General features: G+C 35.0%; 1 protein-coding gene across 2 annotated transcripts in view; it reads left to right on the top strand.

Annotated features, from left to right (window-relative positions):
• Positions 1-18996, top strand: part of LOC113230461 (RING-box protein 2) — a 53846-nt gene extending 34850 nt beyond the window's left edge. The window contains exons 2-3 of one of the 2 annotated variants that reach the window (XM_026464403.1): positions 17015-17241; positions 17550-18996. In XM_026464403.1, the coding sequence (XP_026320188.1) occupies positions 17015-17196 (182 nt within the window). In that variant the 3' untranslated portion in view covers positions 17197-17241; positions 17550-18996. Of the gene's footprint in view, positions 1-17014; positions 17318-17549 lie in introns of those variants that run through there. The other variant, XM_026464402.1, reaches the window with a different exon arrangement.
• Positions 18997-19350: the final 354 nt, after the last annotated feature.

Here is a 19350-nt window from a genome sequence, read left to right as displayed (position 1 = left end):
CGATTATTATTAACTTCAGGACAGGGTTGATGTGTGAATTTATTTTGGATTTTGTTGTCAGCAACAATTTTTCTTTTCAACATTTTAATCAATCTAGACAGCTGGCTTAACAGCGGAAGACTTTTAAGAGGATTATCGAATTTTTGTATATTATACCAGTAAATTGGTATGAAACTGCAGATTTTAACATAGTCACTATTATTCCTTATTTCTGTGGGCGAGTTTGAAGAAACTTGAAGTTGATAGATTTTTGTGGGGTAAAATTATATCGGAATCAACGGAATCGTTTTATTTTTCGAGTTCAACTGTTAGATTGGTTTGATTGAGACTTATTAGTTTTCATCGATGTTTTTTATTTGGTTTTTTTGTTTTTTGTTTTTGTACTTTCATATGATGTGAAGACAACGAATCGTAACTTATGATTATAGCAATTGGGCACGTTCGATCATCCCTGGTACACTGTCATAGTGCCATCTCAGTTTTACCGTTTGCAACCTTTTCTAAACTATACTTAGTATCCAAAGAAAACATATTTTATAACCCTTTTCCTTTTAGTTCTTATTTTAATTGGAATTTTCCATTGGGTTTATTCAACCGCTAAAAAGGGAATAACATAATACTTTTCAATTTTGTTGTAACGGTTACTTACGTACTTGTAGCTAGTAATTAGTCGTATTATTTATTTTATTATGATTGTGCCCATGTTTTTCGCATTGATGACGTGACATAGGAGGTGTGCTACGTGCTTTCCATTAGGCAGCACATATTGCTGACATTAATTTTGTCTGTGGTATTGTAAACTGTAATGTGTGCTGTGCGTCACAGGTCACCTTGCCTGTACATTATTGTTAATAAAAATTGTGTACGGTCTACCATTTAAGTTTGCTGCTATTCTCTTTGATGGATTATGTTCGTGTAGAGCTACTTGATGAGTTGCCTGTACAATATGGAGGCGGGTCACTGCGTCACTGAACCGCCCGCAAACCAATTGGAGCTGTCTACAGTTTGATTGACTGAATTCGATGGTGGACGTATTTCTATTGTACTTTTAATTTTAAGGATCTAATAATCTGAAATTGCACGTTTAGCTATAGCCTATATAGATATTGGACTCAAACCACACTACATAAATTTAAATGCTATGAGTTCATACGTTACCTACTAAATGTGAAATTTTAAGTATGTCCATTTTTAAGTTGACTTCAGTTTAAAGTCGCTTCTTAAGCAAATAGTGTACAATTTCTAGCAATACAAAGCAAATTAATATTTAAACGCAAATTTCAAACGTCTTGTCTCTACCATTTTTTAATATGCAACTGCGAGGTCCAACCTTGAAGTTTTTTTATAACGAGCTAGCTTTGATTTTGGAAAAGTACTATCAATCAACACCGTCCATTTTCCTTTTCTAACTTTAATAATCTTTCAAAGTGAATTAATTAGGATGACATGAATGTATCAATGAAATGATCTACAAGAAGTAGTCTAAATTACTATTGGTGTTAACAATAATATGGCAATATCTTAAACCCTCAAACACTACTGTGAAATAATAGTGTTAAGTCTTTCTGCTGTACATTAGAATTCAAATTAGAATACGATTGTCAATACGTGTTTGCTACCCTACTTTGGTAAAAAAAATGCCATATCCATTTAACAAAGGAATCGGACCCAAGGGGACCCCGTGATGGTGTTGAATGTTCTCGATACATCATATTATTGTCATGGTGTATGAATTAATGCGCGTGCACCTAATCACGTGCGCTCGGGTCCACTATATCGTGTCTTGTGTGCGTTGGGTCGACCTTCCCGAAAGCTCTGCCACGCCTTAATACACACACAAGCGTAAATTTTCAATGGCTTTTGCGTCACACACAACACAGCAACGTCATACCAGAAATGGATCAACCTGCCTAAAAAAGCCGATGTACCTGACAATGTTACCGTCGATAGATTTCGTCATTATTACTCAGCTATTACTTGAAATAATGGGATAATTATAAAAATGTGAAAATTGTAACTTTCTCACCCATTTCATACTTCGCTTGTTTGTTAGTGTGGTACTGGTAATAGATATTAATTTTGCAAATGTTTATTTGAAAGTTATTTCCCATCATTGCTATGTTCCATGAACGGTAACGATATAGAGACGTCTCGTCCTCGGCGTCACACAAACACATTCACAAAGGAACACAAAGACATGCACAAAGACACACATACGTCACGGTTTCAAAAATTACAGAATGGAATATTACTAGCGCTGCAAGAGTGGGTCGGCGAGTACCGCTTCGTAGGGTTCTCGAACATTCTTTTCTTCCGTGGAATGTGTGTCCGCGCGTTGTACCCTTGTATCTTACATACGAATACGAGCGAAGTCTTCTTTCATCTTTTCTTGGTACTAATTATATATTTAGATTTTTTTATATAACAGATTGGCGAATTAATCATGACAGTCACCTTAAGATATTTATGAAATGCGTTATGTAACCTTAATATGATGTGTATTTTGACGGAGCGGAGGTGTGTTCTTATCTTTTTACAAGTGATAATGCATGGTCCACTTTATCATACCCCCTCGTACAACTGCCACACAAAATATTTTATCCATTATAAAACGATTAGTAGAACTTGATTGATTAACTTTGATATTATAAAACGATGATACAAAAGGATAAGAAATGAAATTATTATTTTGGATCTGAATTGCGTATATTTGTTTTTTCAAACAAACTAACGTTTCTTATATACATTTTGCAATAAAATTTATTTTTAACTAATAAGGGAAATTAAAATTTATTTGAAAAAACAAATATACTCGATTTACTTTCGAAAAAAAATGGTCATTTCCTAAGAGCTAAACGTAGTTTTAAGTCTTATATTTAAGGTTTTTATTATTTCTTAATCATTAAGTTGTTAAAATATTGTTTTTATATATAGGTGGTACAGGTGCCTTACCATGAACTCTTATTATAGTTCAGTATAGGGTCGTAACGCCAAAAAAGCGGGATGGTGATATATACTTCATGTAGTGCTGTCTCACTATGATTCATTTTAGGGCCTAAACTGAATCGTTATAATAGTTCATAGTGAGGCGCCAGGAGTGCCCTTCTGGCGTCATTCAGTCTTTTTAAATAAAGCAATTAAAACATTATTCAATTTATCAAAATAATAATGGACCACGAATGCAACGAACAATCGCGAAATCATAGTTAAAATAATTATTTAGCGTCTTCAAATATCATAATTACAAGATTGAATAAATTAAATTCATTGGATTTTTCAAGTTGTATTAGAGGCCTGTCTACGTCTTCGTCGTTAATAAATAGTAGAATAAGATAGATGTTTAGTGCCTACGCACGTGTAGTGATATCAAATGTACTGATTCGACCGATTTACAGTATAGGATTAATTACTTTATTACAAAAAGTAACGTAGGTAATTCCTTCTGGAAATATGCCACGCGAGAAAATATTAAAACTGACAAAATAAATTCCCGATGTCAGGGGTAGATGGCACTTTTCCCAAAAAAATAATTTGTTTCCAAGTTACCGGCGGTAATGTATTAACTCAGTTTTCTTTTGTTATGGCTTAGCTTCATGCTTTTTGACTATAAAATTATATAAAAAAAATGAACTTACGTCACGTCGCAAACCCACGGCACCATTCTGCTTCTATTAACTGTGTGTAAGCCTTATGTAGTTTATTTTGATATAATAATACACCGGATATATTTTATTTAATTATGTAAAACGTAACCTCCATAACATCTTTAATTCCAGACTTCTCAGAATAGTAAACAGAAAAAAACCAAATTTGTTCAGGAATTTAAACTCTATATTTTCAATTATTTTTCTTAAACAGATGCAAACAAATTGTGTCAACAAAAATGTATATGGGAGTTCGCCATTGTTCTTTTAGCCACTATTTATAGTTGATGTGTTATCAGAGACATTGGAAATGTATTAGGAATAAATCAGGCATAGTTTGAAATATTTGAATATTAATGGAGAGAGGATCCTGAAATTAGCAATCCAAAAAACCTTATAGGCATAAGTTGCAAAAACAGATTTTATAAACCAGTTTAATTTCATTATAGAGATATTCTGTACGCATATATTATATGTACAATAAAAATGTAAATAAAAATTACCTACAAGTGCGATTTTACTAAACAACGGTTATCTGAATTTCTATTTTTCTGTCTTTAACTTTGTTTGTTTGAACGCTCACTCTGCATCAAATTTAAGAGCAGGACAATTTTTTTTTATTAAAAAGCGACTCCTGAATCCTTTGAGATGAAACAGGGTCAAATCTAGGGTCGGCGGACTAAAACACGTAAGTTAAAATCCAACATCATTCATTTAAATTAATACGTCTACTGGCTAAAGCACATAAGTCAAATTCATTTGTTACTTCATACATTTCGAACTTTACTCTAGAGGTTATTTAACTTCCAACACTAAAAAGAACACAAAAAATATATAATTATATATTAACAAATGAAGCACTTTTTTGACTTATGTGCTTTAGTCTGCCGACCCTAGAAATTCGCTCTGGACCTTTTGGAGGGAAAAGTGACGTTTTTATTTTGACTTTTAATTATTTTGTGAAATCTAGTTTAAAGTGGAATAGGATAGTGCTATTGTGCCTTAATCGAAGATTAAAACGCTAAATTATACGATTCTCGAACTAAAATACCCTAATCGCCCCGTTTTAAGGAATCCCGAGTCAATCCAAGCACGCCGCCTCAAACTGCCTATCCTCTTTGTGGCGGCCATATTTACAGAAACATAATTATACTTCATGTTTAGGCTGATGACTTTGCCAAAGCCTTAATAAATTTAAAAAAAAATGAAACAGGGTCTTAAAATTAATGTAATAAATTGATTATTAATAGGTTTCAAATCAAACAATGACACACATTGTTTGGTCTTTCTGGCATGAAACGTCCTTAGGTCTGAAATATTAATAAATTGAATGTTTTTTGTACGGGAAAATATCATTGTGTTTGTTATTCTAATACGTTATATTTATTTTATTGACGATCGAAAGCGGTTAATTACTTAATTTCACGCGAGCGAAGTCGCAAGCAAAAGCTAGTGAATATCAGTTAAAATAATCGGTAGACGCGAAGACGTCACACGTCTCGTAGAGTCCATCTTATCGTAGAAATTAGATAAAGTTCAGTTGAACAACATACTCCCAAGGTTTAGGAAAAATTGCGCCGCCCTACTGAAAAGAAATACTATGATTGTACATAGATGTTTTAATAGTGAAGTCGTTATTTCACAGTTGTATCAATATTATACAGCCTTTTCACAAATGTGTTTAACTATTTTGCTTACACCTTTTCTCAACTCCTGTACAATTAATTTTCTTATGTATCTATTTGGTGCAATACGGAAAGAAAGCTATTACGAGATTGTGTGTGTTGCAAGATTGATCGATCAAGTGAAAGACTAACGGTCGCGACCGTGCAAAACTTGGAGGACGATGACGACACGGTCGTAAGGGACTCACTTTTTTTTATAATATCAAGTGACGGGACGAACAAGTCCTGCGCACTGCACTGCTACAGTGCCCGTCACCCTGAGACGTAAGTTGACAAGTCCCATGTGCCTGTAATTTCACCAACACCCTTACCCTTCAAAACCGGAACACAGTAATGCTGACACTACTGCTTGGCAGTAGAAATAGGTGAGGTGGCAGTACTTCCCTGGACGAACTCTTTCACAAGGAGCTCCATGTTTACCGCTTGGTAATAACCTTTACTTGTTCAGCGGATAGCGACTGTTATGCAGCAACCCGCAAAACGAATAAATAAAAATTAATCTTCCACTTAAACCTTATATTTCTTTTAGTTTTAATTATGTCAGGAGCTAAATTATAAATATATAAATTTATACATGTGTAAATAAATAAAAATATCATTATGTGAAATGCATAAATTATAGTTGCATGTACAGTCAACAGCACATCAAGCTACACATTGACGTATCTTGTTCCGTTGCACTGGAGGCGATTTTCGAACAAAAATGTGTTGTCTGATGTGCTGTTGTCCGTACCTTATCGTTGTAATGTAAGTGATAAAATTTCTCTCTCAAATTGTTAAATTTTGCTGTTTCCGGGGTCCATATGACCACATGTATATTAAATAAGATCTTTTGTTATGGTGGCATGAATGTGAAAATTAATATTTATTCAATAATTGCGTCTATCTTTTATCTCTAGTACATACATACAGTTCTATATAGTTAAATCTAGTTTACATAAATATAACAAATATTCACGTGATATTAATGTAATTACGCATTCACTTGTTTAATATTTAATAAATTTTAAACTATATCCAAAGATGTAGTATCTGTAGATATAGTTCCTATTCTGAATCCTTGGAGATGAAATGGGTTTTAAAATTAATGAAATAAATTGATTATTAATACGTTTCAAATCAAACAATGAAACACATTATTTGGTCTTTCTAACATGAAACGTTCTTACGTTTGAAATATTAAAAAACTGAATGTTTTTGAAATGTGAATTTTATTTGTATAGTGATTATTAGGTATGTGATCTGATGAGCAATAGGAACTATATTAATTAAATTTTTATTGAATTGAATTGATATTCAATTTTTTTTTTTTGTGAAATTACTCCACTAATTTGTTATAATTATTAGTACAAAGATCGAACACTCAGAAAAAATTCCTTCGATCCGGTCGGATTCAAACCGACGTCTTGCATACCGTGCCAGACGCTATACCAACTAAGCCACGGAACGAACCAACGGACCTCACGAATTTTTCCATGTGCTTGCGTCGTGTCTTTGTACTTGGTTTTTCAACGACTTTTTAGTCGTAGCGCCATCTATGAGAAATCTATGAAAGGTTTATCACCCAGTTAGTACCTTTACAGCTACCAATCCTGGCGAGAGATGAATAGGAACTATATCTAAACATTTAGTATCTGTAGGTATAGTTCCTATTCTGAATCCTTGGAGATGAAACGAGGTTTTAAAATTAATATAATAAATTTATTATTAATATGTTTCAAATCAATGAAACACTTTATTTGGTCTTTCTAACGTGAAACGTCCTTACGTTTGAAATATTAATAAACTGAATGTTTTTGTTTATTTGTATAATGATTATTAGTTATGTAATCTGAACAGCAATAGGAACTATATCTAAAGATACTAAAACTTCTGAATACTTTAAAATGCGAAAAGTAACCCAACACAGAGCGAATAAACATAAAAATACGTAATCTCTTCACAGTTTTATAAAGAGTTCAGTGACTTCTCTTTATTTTATATACATTTTAATGAATGGTCGAAGAACTAGTATAAGCAACTGGATACTTCACTGTGACTATGTTTAATAATGTTAATCGAATTCCAATATTTATTCAAATGTTGGATCATGTTGTATCGCTTCGTTTGTAAAGTTGCATAACAGACGCAGTTTGACTGACTTCGCACCCTGTAAATACAAATTAACGATATCCGATAGGTTGGGTAAATGATGTGGTTACATTGATTACTTTGCAAAAGGCTTACTATTGAAGTGACTGGTTGGAAAAGCAATGATATTAAAACAGTGTTGGTTGTGGCTGACCTACCGATTGCTAGTCGCGGTATAGGACGCAGTCGTGGGTGTGGTAGCAACGGCAGTCCTAGACGAAGATTGCGTAACGAAGGTCAGAGCAGGCCCCTTGCATCGACTAACCCTTCATTATAATGCAAACTTTGATATAATGCGCCTCTCTCGCTTTCGGTTTTCATGCGACATTTTGTTAAATTAAATATCTCATTGTTTAATGTATCTGCAGCTATTTTATCAGTGCAAACGTGATTTTATACAATCAATTATGAACTGCAATAATGTGCATTTCATACTGCTTGCGTGTAATGTAATGAGTTTGAACTTTAAAAATTTCCAAGAAGAATAGAGAATACGTGTATGGATGGATATGTATCATCTATAGATATAGGAAAGTATCATCCTGTACAGTATCCATCCTGTTTGAAAAATATTATAGGTAGTATTGTAATAGGAATATATCTTGCCAACAAGATACATTCCTATTACAATACTGCCTATAATATTCCATGTCCAATGAATTTGGATTCATTTGAATTCCATGGACTGCATCATACAAAAGTTATCTATTTCGCACTTAGGTACATTACACTTTCAAGAATAGTTATTTTATTTTTATTGTAATGGTATGGCTTGCAGATTTTTTTTTAACAATAAATGGAAAAACATCAGTAAATCTGCGTTCCAATGATAACATACACAGCATTCAGAAACAAGAAAATATAAATTGTGTGATTTTGTACATGGAATAAAGAAAGAAAGCAAAATCAAACAAAAATTACCTATTTTAAATATAAAACTAAAATATATAGAAGTATACATATCCATCTTGAAGTACTAAGTTCAAATTAACAGGTTACAGACTTTTTGAATGCATGACTGCATGAATTTGATCGTATGATCTACATATTCGGTAAATGTGTAGATCATTGTAGATCATGTTAGGAAATCGATATTTCAGTTACTTTGTGTTAATCAAAATTTAATAACTTTTGTTTATTGCATGTCAAGCATTACTGTACAGCTGATATACTCAAGAATTGAAAGAAACAGCGTTATAAACCATCGCAGATTATCTGAATAAACTAGAAAACTTCGTGCTCCATCACGATGGCGTGATTTGTTTGACAAATGCATTTGCATGCAACTATAAACTCTCGTTTAAAAAGCTGCCTTAGTTTCGTTGGCTTTATGCATATCTAGGTCTATTGATTCTACTTTAGTCGCGTTTATGTTTAGTACCAATTGGTATTTATAACTCAGGCTTATGAAGGAAACCTCCGATGTAATTCTGTTTTATTTTTCATTTACCTGCATTCCGCATTTTTTACGGCCCGTTTTTAATATATAAAAACATGTATCCCGACGGATCCCATTATAGCCGGATAGAGACGCAAGTCCTGCATTCTGGACTATTTATAGCGGCCGACCCTTCATGCTGAGAAAAACTTTATGCCCAGACTAGACTAGTTCTTGGGATACATGCGCGCGTCTAATGTGGCGCCAAATAAGGACGTCTATCGTTCGACTAGTATAGATTCTATTTGCGGTATCTCAATCATACATAATACGCTTCTAATAAATTCGTTTTAAATGCTTCATTGGAGACATATCACTTGTGTCACACGATACACCTAATATACATAGTTACAGACTACAATATTTTTGGCCACCAATGTAAAGGTATTATAATATCTCAAGGGGTTCTAATAGAGTTACTTTTGTGCATATAACGGAGTAACGGAGCATTAAGAGATCGCTATTATGAACGATAGTTTTTAACATGCGTATGTTCAGGACTAAATGTCAACTCATTCGTCCACGTTTTAATATATTTTCTACGTAATACTAGCCCCAATAAAATTTATACCAATTGATTTTCAAAGAAGTGAACTCATTACACATTAAACCTTTCAAAGGTCACGGATGCTTTTATCGACAGAAAACTGAAAACTTTATCGGTATCAATAATAATATACCAAATTAACACAAGAGACTAAATCGTTGAACATTGTTCCCGGCTTTCGAATATTATCTCAGATATACTATAACCATTCATTGTATTATTGTTTTTCTTTCGTTTTATTTACGATTGGGTAAATAATGGGGGATCCTAAAATTGCTAGTCTTATCATCACGCACAAACATTTCCATAAAACTTATAGTAAAAATATGTAATGGTAATTAAAAACAACTATTTGACATAACAAGCTTAAGTACTGTTGACGGAAAAGGAAGTCCTTACGTGATATATTTATATTAAAGTTAAAGCCTTTCGAAAAGACGTGTAAACAGCTAGCAAGCGACATCGATCACGCGACATGGTCTGATCGTGGCGCCACAGTCACAGACCAGAATGCTTATTAAGAATTTCTACTTTTACACACCAATGCAAAAATTTCTTGTCTTAATGTTGTCGTATTAATAATAAAACTTTCAGTAATAATTTTAGTGCAATATGCAGGTAATCTACAAAATGTTTAGCTTGTATCACTAATTATTTAATGGGTTTGAAGCGCCACACTCTGTGTGCGGCACCGAAATATCTATTGAAGTGCACAAGTGTAAGTTGCCTAGGTCGTTGATTAAGTGCCTAAAATCGACCGTCTCACCACACACGTAAGCGATCATTGCGAACAAACGTGCGTGAGAGAGTCGAACGTATATTCGTCGATTCCGAAATACATTATGCGCCAAGGTTCCGATGGAAAAGTACTGGAAGAAAAGTGCGTTCTCCCACGGTTCGCCGGTAGTAGCAGAGATCACAAACATTTCTTTAAAACTAATACCTACGAAAAATTTTATTAAAATAATTTATCGTATATTCAATATTCCCTTAAGTGTAATTATATAACGCTTCTATGGAATTTATACATTCCTTCAAATAAATTACTGTTTCACCGTGAAAGGAAAACAAATAAGTACATTAAGATATGCACAAAACTAAGCATCTGAAAACATTTATAGAGATGAAGGATGATAGCTCGTAAGACCTTTGCATCATATGAAAATTGAATCACCAGGAATAACCAAGAATCACTTAATGTTTTCCTAAAGGTTTGGCATATATGACGTACTCACACTCTCTCAAGATTTTGTAATTTTAACACAACGCACACTCACTTCTACGTTATTACCACGACGCGGTGCGGGTGTGTTAATCACGGCGCCTCGTCACACGCGCAAGCTGTAAGCGCATGTATAGGTGATACGTGACCGCTGTATCACTGCAATATTACCTACTAATTATCTTGTAATTTCAAGTAATAGTTCAGCTTTCAAAGTTAACTGCGAAAATTAGCTAGCAGAAATTTTCTCTATTTACCTTAGCGTATGAGCAGCAATTTAAAAAAGTTCTATTTTCATAAACTACACTTTTTTAAGTTTATTTATTTACTGTTTAAATAGTGACTACTTTACTTTATTTTCATTGGAAACGTTTGTTTTCATTAGTCAAGTATTTGTATTTCAAGTCATAAGCCCGAAAGTTGCTCATGCATGCAAGCCTGAACTGTCCGCCGTGGCGCCAGGTTTCTGCGCCCGCGCCTCTGTCGTCTGCTAGGTCGGTGTGGCGACGGCTTGGCGCAAGTAGCAAAAACCTTCAATTATTTTTAACTGTAACTCAGAAATATGTTTACGGGCCACAACTTGATGTACGACCGTGCATTTCCATGCATTTTAATCTTTTTCTTCTCATTGCAACCTACTTATGCTGTCTGATTTGTGATCTTATCGACCGTCACTTGTGTTGACAAACGTCTACTTTGCTGTCTAGGGCACGAACAATAGAGAATGAAAATCATGTGTTTACTTTTACGAATAAACACGTGGGAGCACCCACGTATTATAGAATAGCAGCATTAAAAACGATCGCCACTTTTCTGTTCCTTTAAATACATTCTAAAGTAGACTGTGGGTCACCAAATGCAACAGAGTTGACTACAATGTTTACTAGCCAAGTCTATATTTACGCAGAAAGATCATTCACCCGTACCAACACGTGGTCAGGATTTTGGCACTCGTATATCTTCGAGAGAATTAGGATTGAAATCTGTAGAAGTTTCCACAAAATAAAATCTAACATTATTATGTAATTAGCCCAACGTTTACTTAGTTCTTTCAAACAAGACTTGCCTTCAAGATTCTAATTTAGTATGATTCGAAATTTAAATTTTATGTGTACCGTATGTGTGTTGTCTATTTTCGTACGTACCACAGACAGCACTATACATTTCTTTACGGTATTTAATTTCAGTTTGATGACCTTTTCGCAATAAATATATCGATCTGTTATTAGAATCATTCAGTCTGTAATTAAGTAGTTAGTGACACGAATGTATCGGGGAAATAAAATAGACAAATTGAAATATTGATAATCAACAAAATTTTACTACAAAGCGCTCGATGAGACCCTTTATGTCTAGAAACGACATTTACATTTGTTTTTTATCGTGTCCTACTTTTCCTGTTACTGTATTTTTTTTAAAGCATAAACACGAAGTATGATCAATTTAATAAAATTATTGGTCCGATATGTATGACTGAAAGCAGGGTAATAATTGTAAATTAATAAGGAGTATAATTATTCAATAAACGAAGCATTAGAAAGCAATCTTTCGCGTTTTCTTTCTGGTATGTTTTACAGCAATAGTCACGGAAAATGTCACAAAACAATGGTATGATAATAGTTTAAGCAAAATATACGCACACAAGTTCATTTAATGTCAACAAGAATGACTCTAGTTGTTTGTTTGGTGACATAATTGTTTGCCTATACGATGAACATGGCATGTTCGGAAAATTTTAGTGCGACACGTTGATCATAGTTTTAATTACAGAATCACATCAGTCTTTGCATATGCATTAAGAAAATAATCCTACAAACATTGACTTACAATTATATCAATGCCTACAAATTTATTTTTGATGTGTTATATAAATATTATTTTATATATATTTTACTGGTACTTTTGGTGAAATACCACTTAAAAACATGTTTTTGGATTTAAAGTAAAACTTTCTACTTGAGAAAATAATGGTATTTACCTATTTCTTAATTTCTGTTTTTCTAACTCCACCCTGCCCTGAGTAAATTTGTATAATCGTACAAACATAACACATTCCCAATATTAGCAAAAGCGATGTCGTTTTATAAACAGCTGGCTAGTTAAAATCTGGTCAACATAAATTGCGCTTGAGCACAAAAATTGTATTCCTAAAGATAAAGTTTTTCAGTACCAATGTTTAACCAATGAGTTCATGTAGTACGAGTACGAGTGTTATAAAAATTATCGCTATATGTACTAAAATGTTTATGACATCATAAAAATCACCCATATACAATATATATTTGGATACCATATTCAGTGCTTAAATCTCTGGAAAATTACCTACCTATATAAAATTTTACTGGCTCTTTATAAACTACAACATGCATTTTAGTAAAGTAAATACCTCATTGTTTTGATGACGCAAACAAGACTACACTTATACAAAAGTTGATTGAATAGAAGTTGACATTGCAAATTGGACGCTATTAGAGTTGCAATTTGCGTGACGCAGACATCTGTGATTGATCTTGATTGTGGGCGGGCGGCTCCACCGCTTCCTTGAGATTTATTATTATTAGACATTGCATTGGTCAAAATATTTTTCACGTACCACACCTCTCATCTTTAGTACCGGTATACTTGGTACTTGGTGCAACGGGCTGGTATCCGCAACTCGACGACAAAGCGCCTATTTTGCGTGTGGTGGGTGCAGGGTCCAAGGTGTTTATTGTATGGACCATGACCCGTTAGGGCGGCAGTTAGAGTGCGAAGCTCTTGCCTTTTAAGTTTAATTAGTATTCGAGATAGACTGGCATTGAGCGTTGGGAGTGCTTCCCTCGCCTGTCTACAAACCGTAAGGGTGGTCCATGTATTATTATGTGAAGATTTTGTACCTTTGTGTATAGTTGTTCTGGACCATTGGCAGGGGAGGGACACTATCGGTTCTGGTCCTACAGCGTCCGTCTCCGACCCTTTCCTGGCTAGTTCATCTGCTGCATCATTGCCACGTGAGCCGCTGTGTCCTTTAATCCACTGAAGAGTTACGTGGTTTTGTATACATACCTCCATGAGTGCTTGATGGCATTCGTAAATGAGCCCTGAGTTTATGTTATAGCTATTCAGTGCTTGAAGTACTGACATGCTGCCGGAGAGTATTCGAATGGAGTAGTTCTTTACTCTTCTCGCTATGATTGCTTCTGCCGCCAACTTGATGCCCATACATTCAGCCTGGAATACTGTGTTGTGGTCACTAAGCGGTTCTGATATCCTGATATTGAGGTCTTCTGAGAATACCCCAGTACCTGTTCCTGAGTTTGTTTTAGATCCATCAGTGAAGACTCGGACCTCTCTGGGGTTTAGTCCTTCGTTGGGATCTTCAAATAATTGTATCTTGTATTTTTGTCAAAAGTACCGGTATAACAGAAGTGCATACCAATTCAGTCATCGTGTATCCTGCAGGACATCATCAATCTTTCGTGCTGTTGCGCATGAATATAGGTAAAGTAAATGTTGCGATTACAAGTAGTTAAACTTCTGGTTGAAAACTTTAGGTATGTAATACTAATAACATAAAGAACAGTAAGCTAGACAAATCAATAGGTATAATGAATGAATGTGCAGGTGGTGGGTTAAAAACTGAAAAGTTAAATAGAAACATGAAACTAAATGCGCTGAGCATCTATTTCAGATTACTTTGCATATGTGTTGAATGAATTGCGCTAAATTCTACGAAAGGGGTCGCTGTATTGGGGAAGTTTGATAGCTGAAGCAAAACTTTATGAAAAAGTTTTAGCGAGTTTGTCGCAAGGGGGGAAACCAAACCAACGTGTCTTTCGAGAATTTGACAAGTATCCGGCGCTTGCATATTAATATTCATAATTAACGAAATATGTTGTTTATCTAACCTGCTGATTACAACTGCGTAGAAAGTCTCGAAAGCTAATGCTCCAAATTTTTTGCAAGGTGATCATGGAAAAATTACAAATTTTACGCTCCTTCCGCTCTCCGTTACGATCACATACATGTAGAGAGTCACGTCATATTATGCTATGTACTTAATTATCAGATACACAGTAATCTCATATTATTAGATAAAACTGGCATTACTTTTACATGAATTGTAGAAAGCTTTCGATGGAAACGTTGATAACGATAAAACCATAACTTTATCGTAGGTAAGCGCTGAAGCGCATAAATTTCGCATTTGTCGGAACGGAGGATTTTCATATAAATAATTTATAGACCCGTATGAGCACGGCCTAGAGGAAGGACTCGGCGAATTATTAACATTATTACATGGAGGAATTAGCTACAACAATACTGCGTGATCATGGCCACACAATTACTGATTGCATTGCATATCTTAACTAATATTAGTCTTCCTCATTTTGCTACAGTTTACTTATCGAACTAATTAGAAGCCCGTATAATGTTATTTCTTATTTCTTTGCGTTGTGTTTGTGTCACAATTGATGTTGTTAACAATTCACTTACTTTATTTTTTAACGTCTATTGCCACTTGCAATACTTTTTTGTTTTCCCCATTATTTGCCTTATCGCCTCGTGAAACCAACAGCTCTTAATTAATTTAATTCCTACGTAAATGGTGACGTTATTTTATAGTGGCACTATAATATATTACATATTACATTTGTTTTCTTACAATTGCAGTGTTGAGCATTCGGTTGTTGCGACAAAGGTTTGTTTTAGAAAACTTTCAAACCACGTGTAAACAAACCGTTGATCACAAATCATTGGCCGATTCTTTAGTTTTTTTATTATTTTATGACCCAACCTAACCTTGGTACGCTCTGTAGAAAGACATCACAGATTCTCTCATCTTTTTGGTATAATAAATTACAATATTTGAAATTCTATTTGTTATGATCAATGGCTAATACGATTTATTTTATTGTGTATCAAATGGATGATTGTTGTCTACACTATTCGTGGATTTTGATCTAAATACTAGCAAAAAAATCGTAGAAGTATATTAGCGACCTTGATTTTCTTTTTTTATTTCCGATTTCTTATTCTCGAAAAGGTTAGGGACTTGAAATACCGAGAGGTAGACAAGTCATATTGTAGACCCTACACTCGTAAGTCAAACAAATGTAACAACCGTGACATTCTTTTATTGGCATGTGAAATGTCCACAATGACGATGAAATAACTCTTTGATACGAAGTTGGGAACGCTCAGCTTGTTTATTTAATGAAACTTATTTGGCTTAAGGTACTCGTTCAGGGGAAATTGTTTTGTATTCCTTAGTTTTCGTGATGCGTGTGAGTGTGAAATCTTTCCTTCTGTGGACGTGCTTAAGTGGCGAAGCCTCGAATATTTTATCGGTTTAGTGATTTTCTCCTCCAATATCTCTTGTATGTTTCTTTTCTTCAGTTTAGTTAATAATAATCCCAACCTCTGTGTCGCGGGTGCTATGGACTCACACATAGACACCACAAATTACACCTAAACTCACGAGAGAAATAATTGTAGGCCATACAAATATTTCTCCCGGCCCGGAAATCGAACTCGGGACTACTGCGTAGCAGACGAGGATGGAAACTATTCGGTCACAGAGACGGTTTATTCGGAGAATGGACGGAGTTAATTCTTGCGCAGTTGGTTAGTTTTCTAAGACTAAACCATTCGTACTTTCTTAACTTTTACCTGTTGGCTTTTGCAAGTACGTATGCTTATTTGTCGTATGTTATTGTGAATTTAATAACCATTTTGTATATAAGACGGACTGTTTACCATTTGGTTTTGACAGGGTGGCAAAACCGGGTTATTTAAATCTGGCGTAGACTGGTAGGGCTGTGAGCATAATTTATGTTACTTAATTCTCAATCCTAATAACCGACTACCTTACGACCTACTCTCTGTCACGATTTACGCCTCATAGCCAGCTTCTGCTCTACGGTCGCAACTGGCATGTACGCTTTTCCTTCCACAGTCCCAAGCGTGTGACGCTTGTCATCTTTATTCTAAAATTTCTCAGTAACCCAAAAGGATCAGAATTTCAAAATTTTATATACAATATTTTTAATTTCTCAACATAAACAAAATCAAAGGAAACACAAGCACTGGAAATACGACCCTAATGGCAGGTACTTGAGTATGATTTCGAGTGCTTTAAACCATACTCAAATCCTGACTTGAGCATTGAGTAGAGTTCTAGAATACGACCCTAAGAAACGATATTACTTTTCTCGAACTGTACTTTTAAACGAAAGTATATTGCTTTGTGTACAGAATTTAATAACTGAATTATTAACGAATTGTTTAGTGTGTTATAAGTTGCTGCCCGAATTTAAGTGATAAAATAGTTCTTTCTCTGATCTAATACACATGTGTTCTTTTCAGATGCCTGCCTTCGTTGTCAAGGCGAAAGCAAGAAAGATTCCTATGGTAAACAAGATTGCGTGGTAGTGTGGGGCGAATGCAACCACAGCTTCCATTTCTGCTGCATGTCTCTATGGGTGAAACAGAATAACCGTTGCCCGTTGTGCCAGCAAGAGTGGTCCATACAACGCATGGGCAAGTAAATGAAAAATAATGGGAAGGTGCAATCTCATTTGTAAAACGTCTAAGTAAGTTTGTATATTCTTGTTAGATTAAAAGTGTTTTTGGCTTTGAATGTTATTTTTTTTCTACTTCTTGACTGAATTTAATTTTCGAAAATACTTATAATCCAGTTTATCTTGATAATTCGTTACCTTTTTCATGCAAATAAAGAGATATATTCTAACATTGATAATTGATAACGATGTTCTGTGTATTCTGCGACCTTTGCAAGGATTTTGAATGTGTGAACACCATGAACTCGAAACGCGCGCGCACGCGCCACTCCGGTTCGCACTCTCGCGCCTTTGAAGAAGAAGTTAACGACACTCTGCAGATCTTAACTGACCGCCACGGGTGACAACGGGCGCACCCGGACGCATCTCCTACCACGGCGCGTAGCGCGAGCTCGCGCTTTTCAAGTTACCAACGCGTGACAAATCCAAAAACAGGCAACTACGGACGACCACGGGCGCGCTCGGACGTCTCGCTTCCCACGGCGCGTTGGCGCCAGCTCGCGCCGCACGGCCCGTGGAGAGACGGGTCGTGGGAAGCCGCCTTTACGAATGAGCAGTAGAATTTAATTAATATGAGCAGTAGAGCTTAATTAATATGACTACTTCAAGTGTAATTTGCTTACCTATGAAATAAACATGATTTGAATTTGAATTTCTAAACGCAATTTAGGAGGAATAAAAACGATTAACTTTTTTCAGTCTGTGCTTTAAATTCTGCGTACCTTTTGGTTCATAACTTCATAATGACACAAAGCTTATTTTCGAACAATGTTTGGAAATGAATGAAAAATGAGGCATTAAAATGTTGTCTCACTGAGCTGCGATTTCTTTAGACCCGTCTAAATATAGCGAGTCGTCGAGTTACACGTGGCTTACATACATAATTAGTATGTCGAGTTACTTGCATTCCGTTGTAACTATTACGACTTACGTTTCTTTACTAAGTAAGAATCAATAGATTTAATAAATACAAACATAATACATTACATATGCTAAAGCCATCAATATGCATAGAGAGTAAATTTTGGTACAATTGGCCAGAATATAGCATAACAAGACTACTTTTGTATTTTTTTTAAATCTGACTATCAATTCTTAACATCAAACAGAATCGTCCACATAACTTCAGCCCCTTATCACCCTGCTACAAACTGAGAAGCAGATCGTTTTATACAAACGATCGAGAAGAAATTAAATGGGGAGAGTGCTACCCTTGTGCAGTAGAAACAGCCATTGACGTTCGGAGTCTACGCCGTATGAAATAACGTTTAACTGTTACTTGCACACCAAACTACATGTAGTGAGAAGATACCCCCCATACCTAACTACTACCCAGTTTACAGAAAAACAGGGATTTCAATCCTCGAGATCGGATGCCAATTCGTATCTAGGTATACTTCAAACTGAAGATTAGTTTATCGTAATAGCACGACGTCTCAGAAGGCTCCACTACGAATTAAATGAATAATGGTCTTGTACGGGTTCGCCACCTAGATCAAATTCTGGGGGGTCCACTGGTGACGAGTTTTGGAATCGAGGCTAACGTATGTCCGTATTTTTATACTTTTATTTTGTCATTCTATTATTTCTTCATTGCAGTAGGTATAATAAGTTCACATTTTTTTTCAGTTCAGGATTTTACGTATATAATTCATTTGTAACCTACTTTTTTTTAAACATAAGGACAGTTTTATATTAGTATGGCTTTAAGAACAATAAAGTTCGTGAAACAAAAATAATCCTTTGTTAAATGAACAATGATATTACCGATATAGAATTATGAAAACTACTAAAGAATATAATAAATTGTGCATTTCTCAATTACTATTTTTTTTATTACTTCACCAATATTTACGAAAAGTGTTTATTTTATAATACCAAGTGACGGAAAAAACAAGTCGTGCACCTGGTAGTAAGCGACACGCCTATCCATAACAGTTGCAGTGCCACCCAGCGCTTTATATCGCAAAGATGTTAGGGTTACTGCCGCTGCGTCGGTCGCCTTGAAACATCAGTTGACAAGTCCCATGTGCCTGTAATTTTCTGCTGTTAAATGTATAGAGCTCCTTGTGAAAGAGTTCGTCCAGGGAAGTACTGCCACCTTATACCTATTACTGCCAC

The sequence above is a fragment of the Hyposmocoma kahamanoa genome, unplaced genomic scaffold, assembly GCF_003589595.1.
Source record: "Hyposmocoma kahamanoa isolate Upper Pololo Valley unplaced genomic scaffold, ASM358959v1 63, whole genome shotgun sequence".
Lineage (NCBI taxonomy): Eukaryota > Metazoa > Arthropoda > Insecta > Lepidoptera > Cosmopterigidae > Hyposmocoma > Hyposmocoma kahamanoa.
This window is presented reverse-complemented; position numbering and strand designations above follow the sequence as displayed.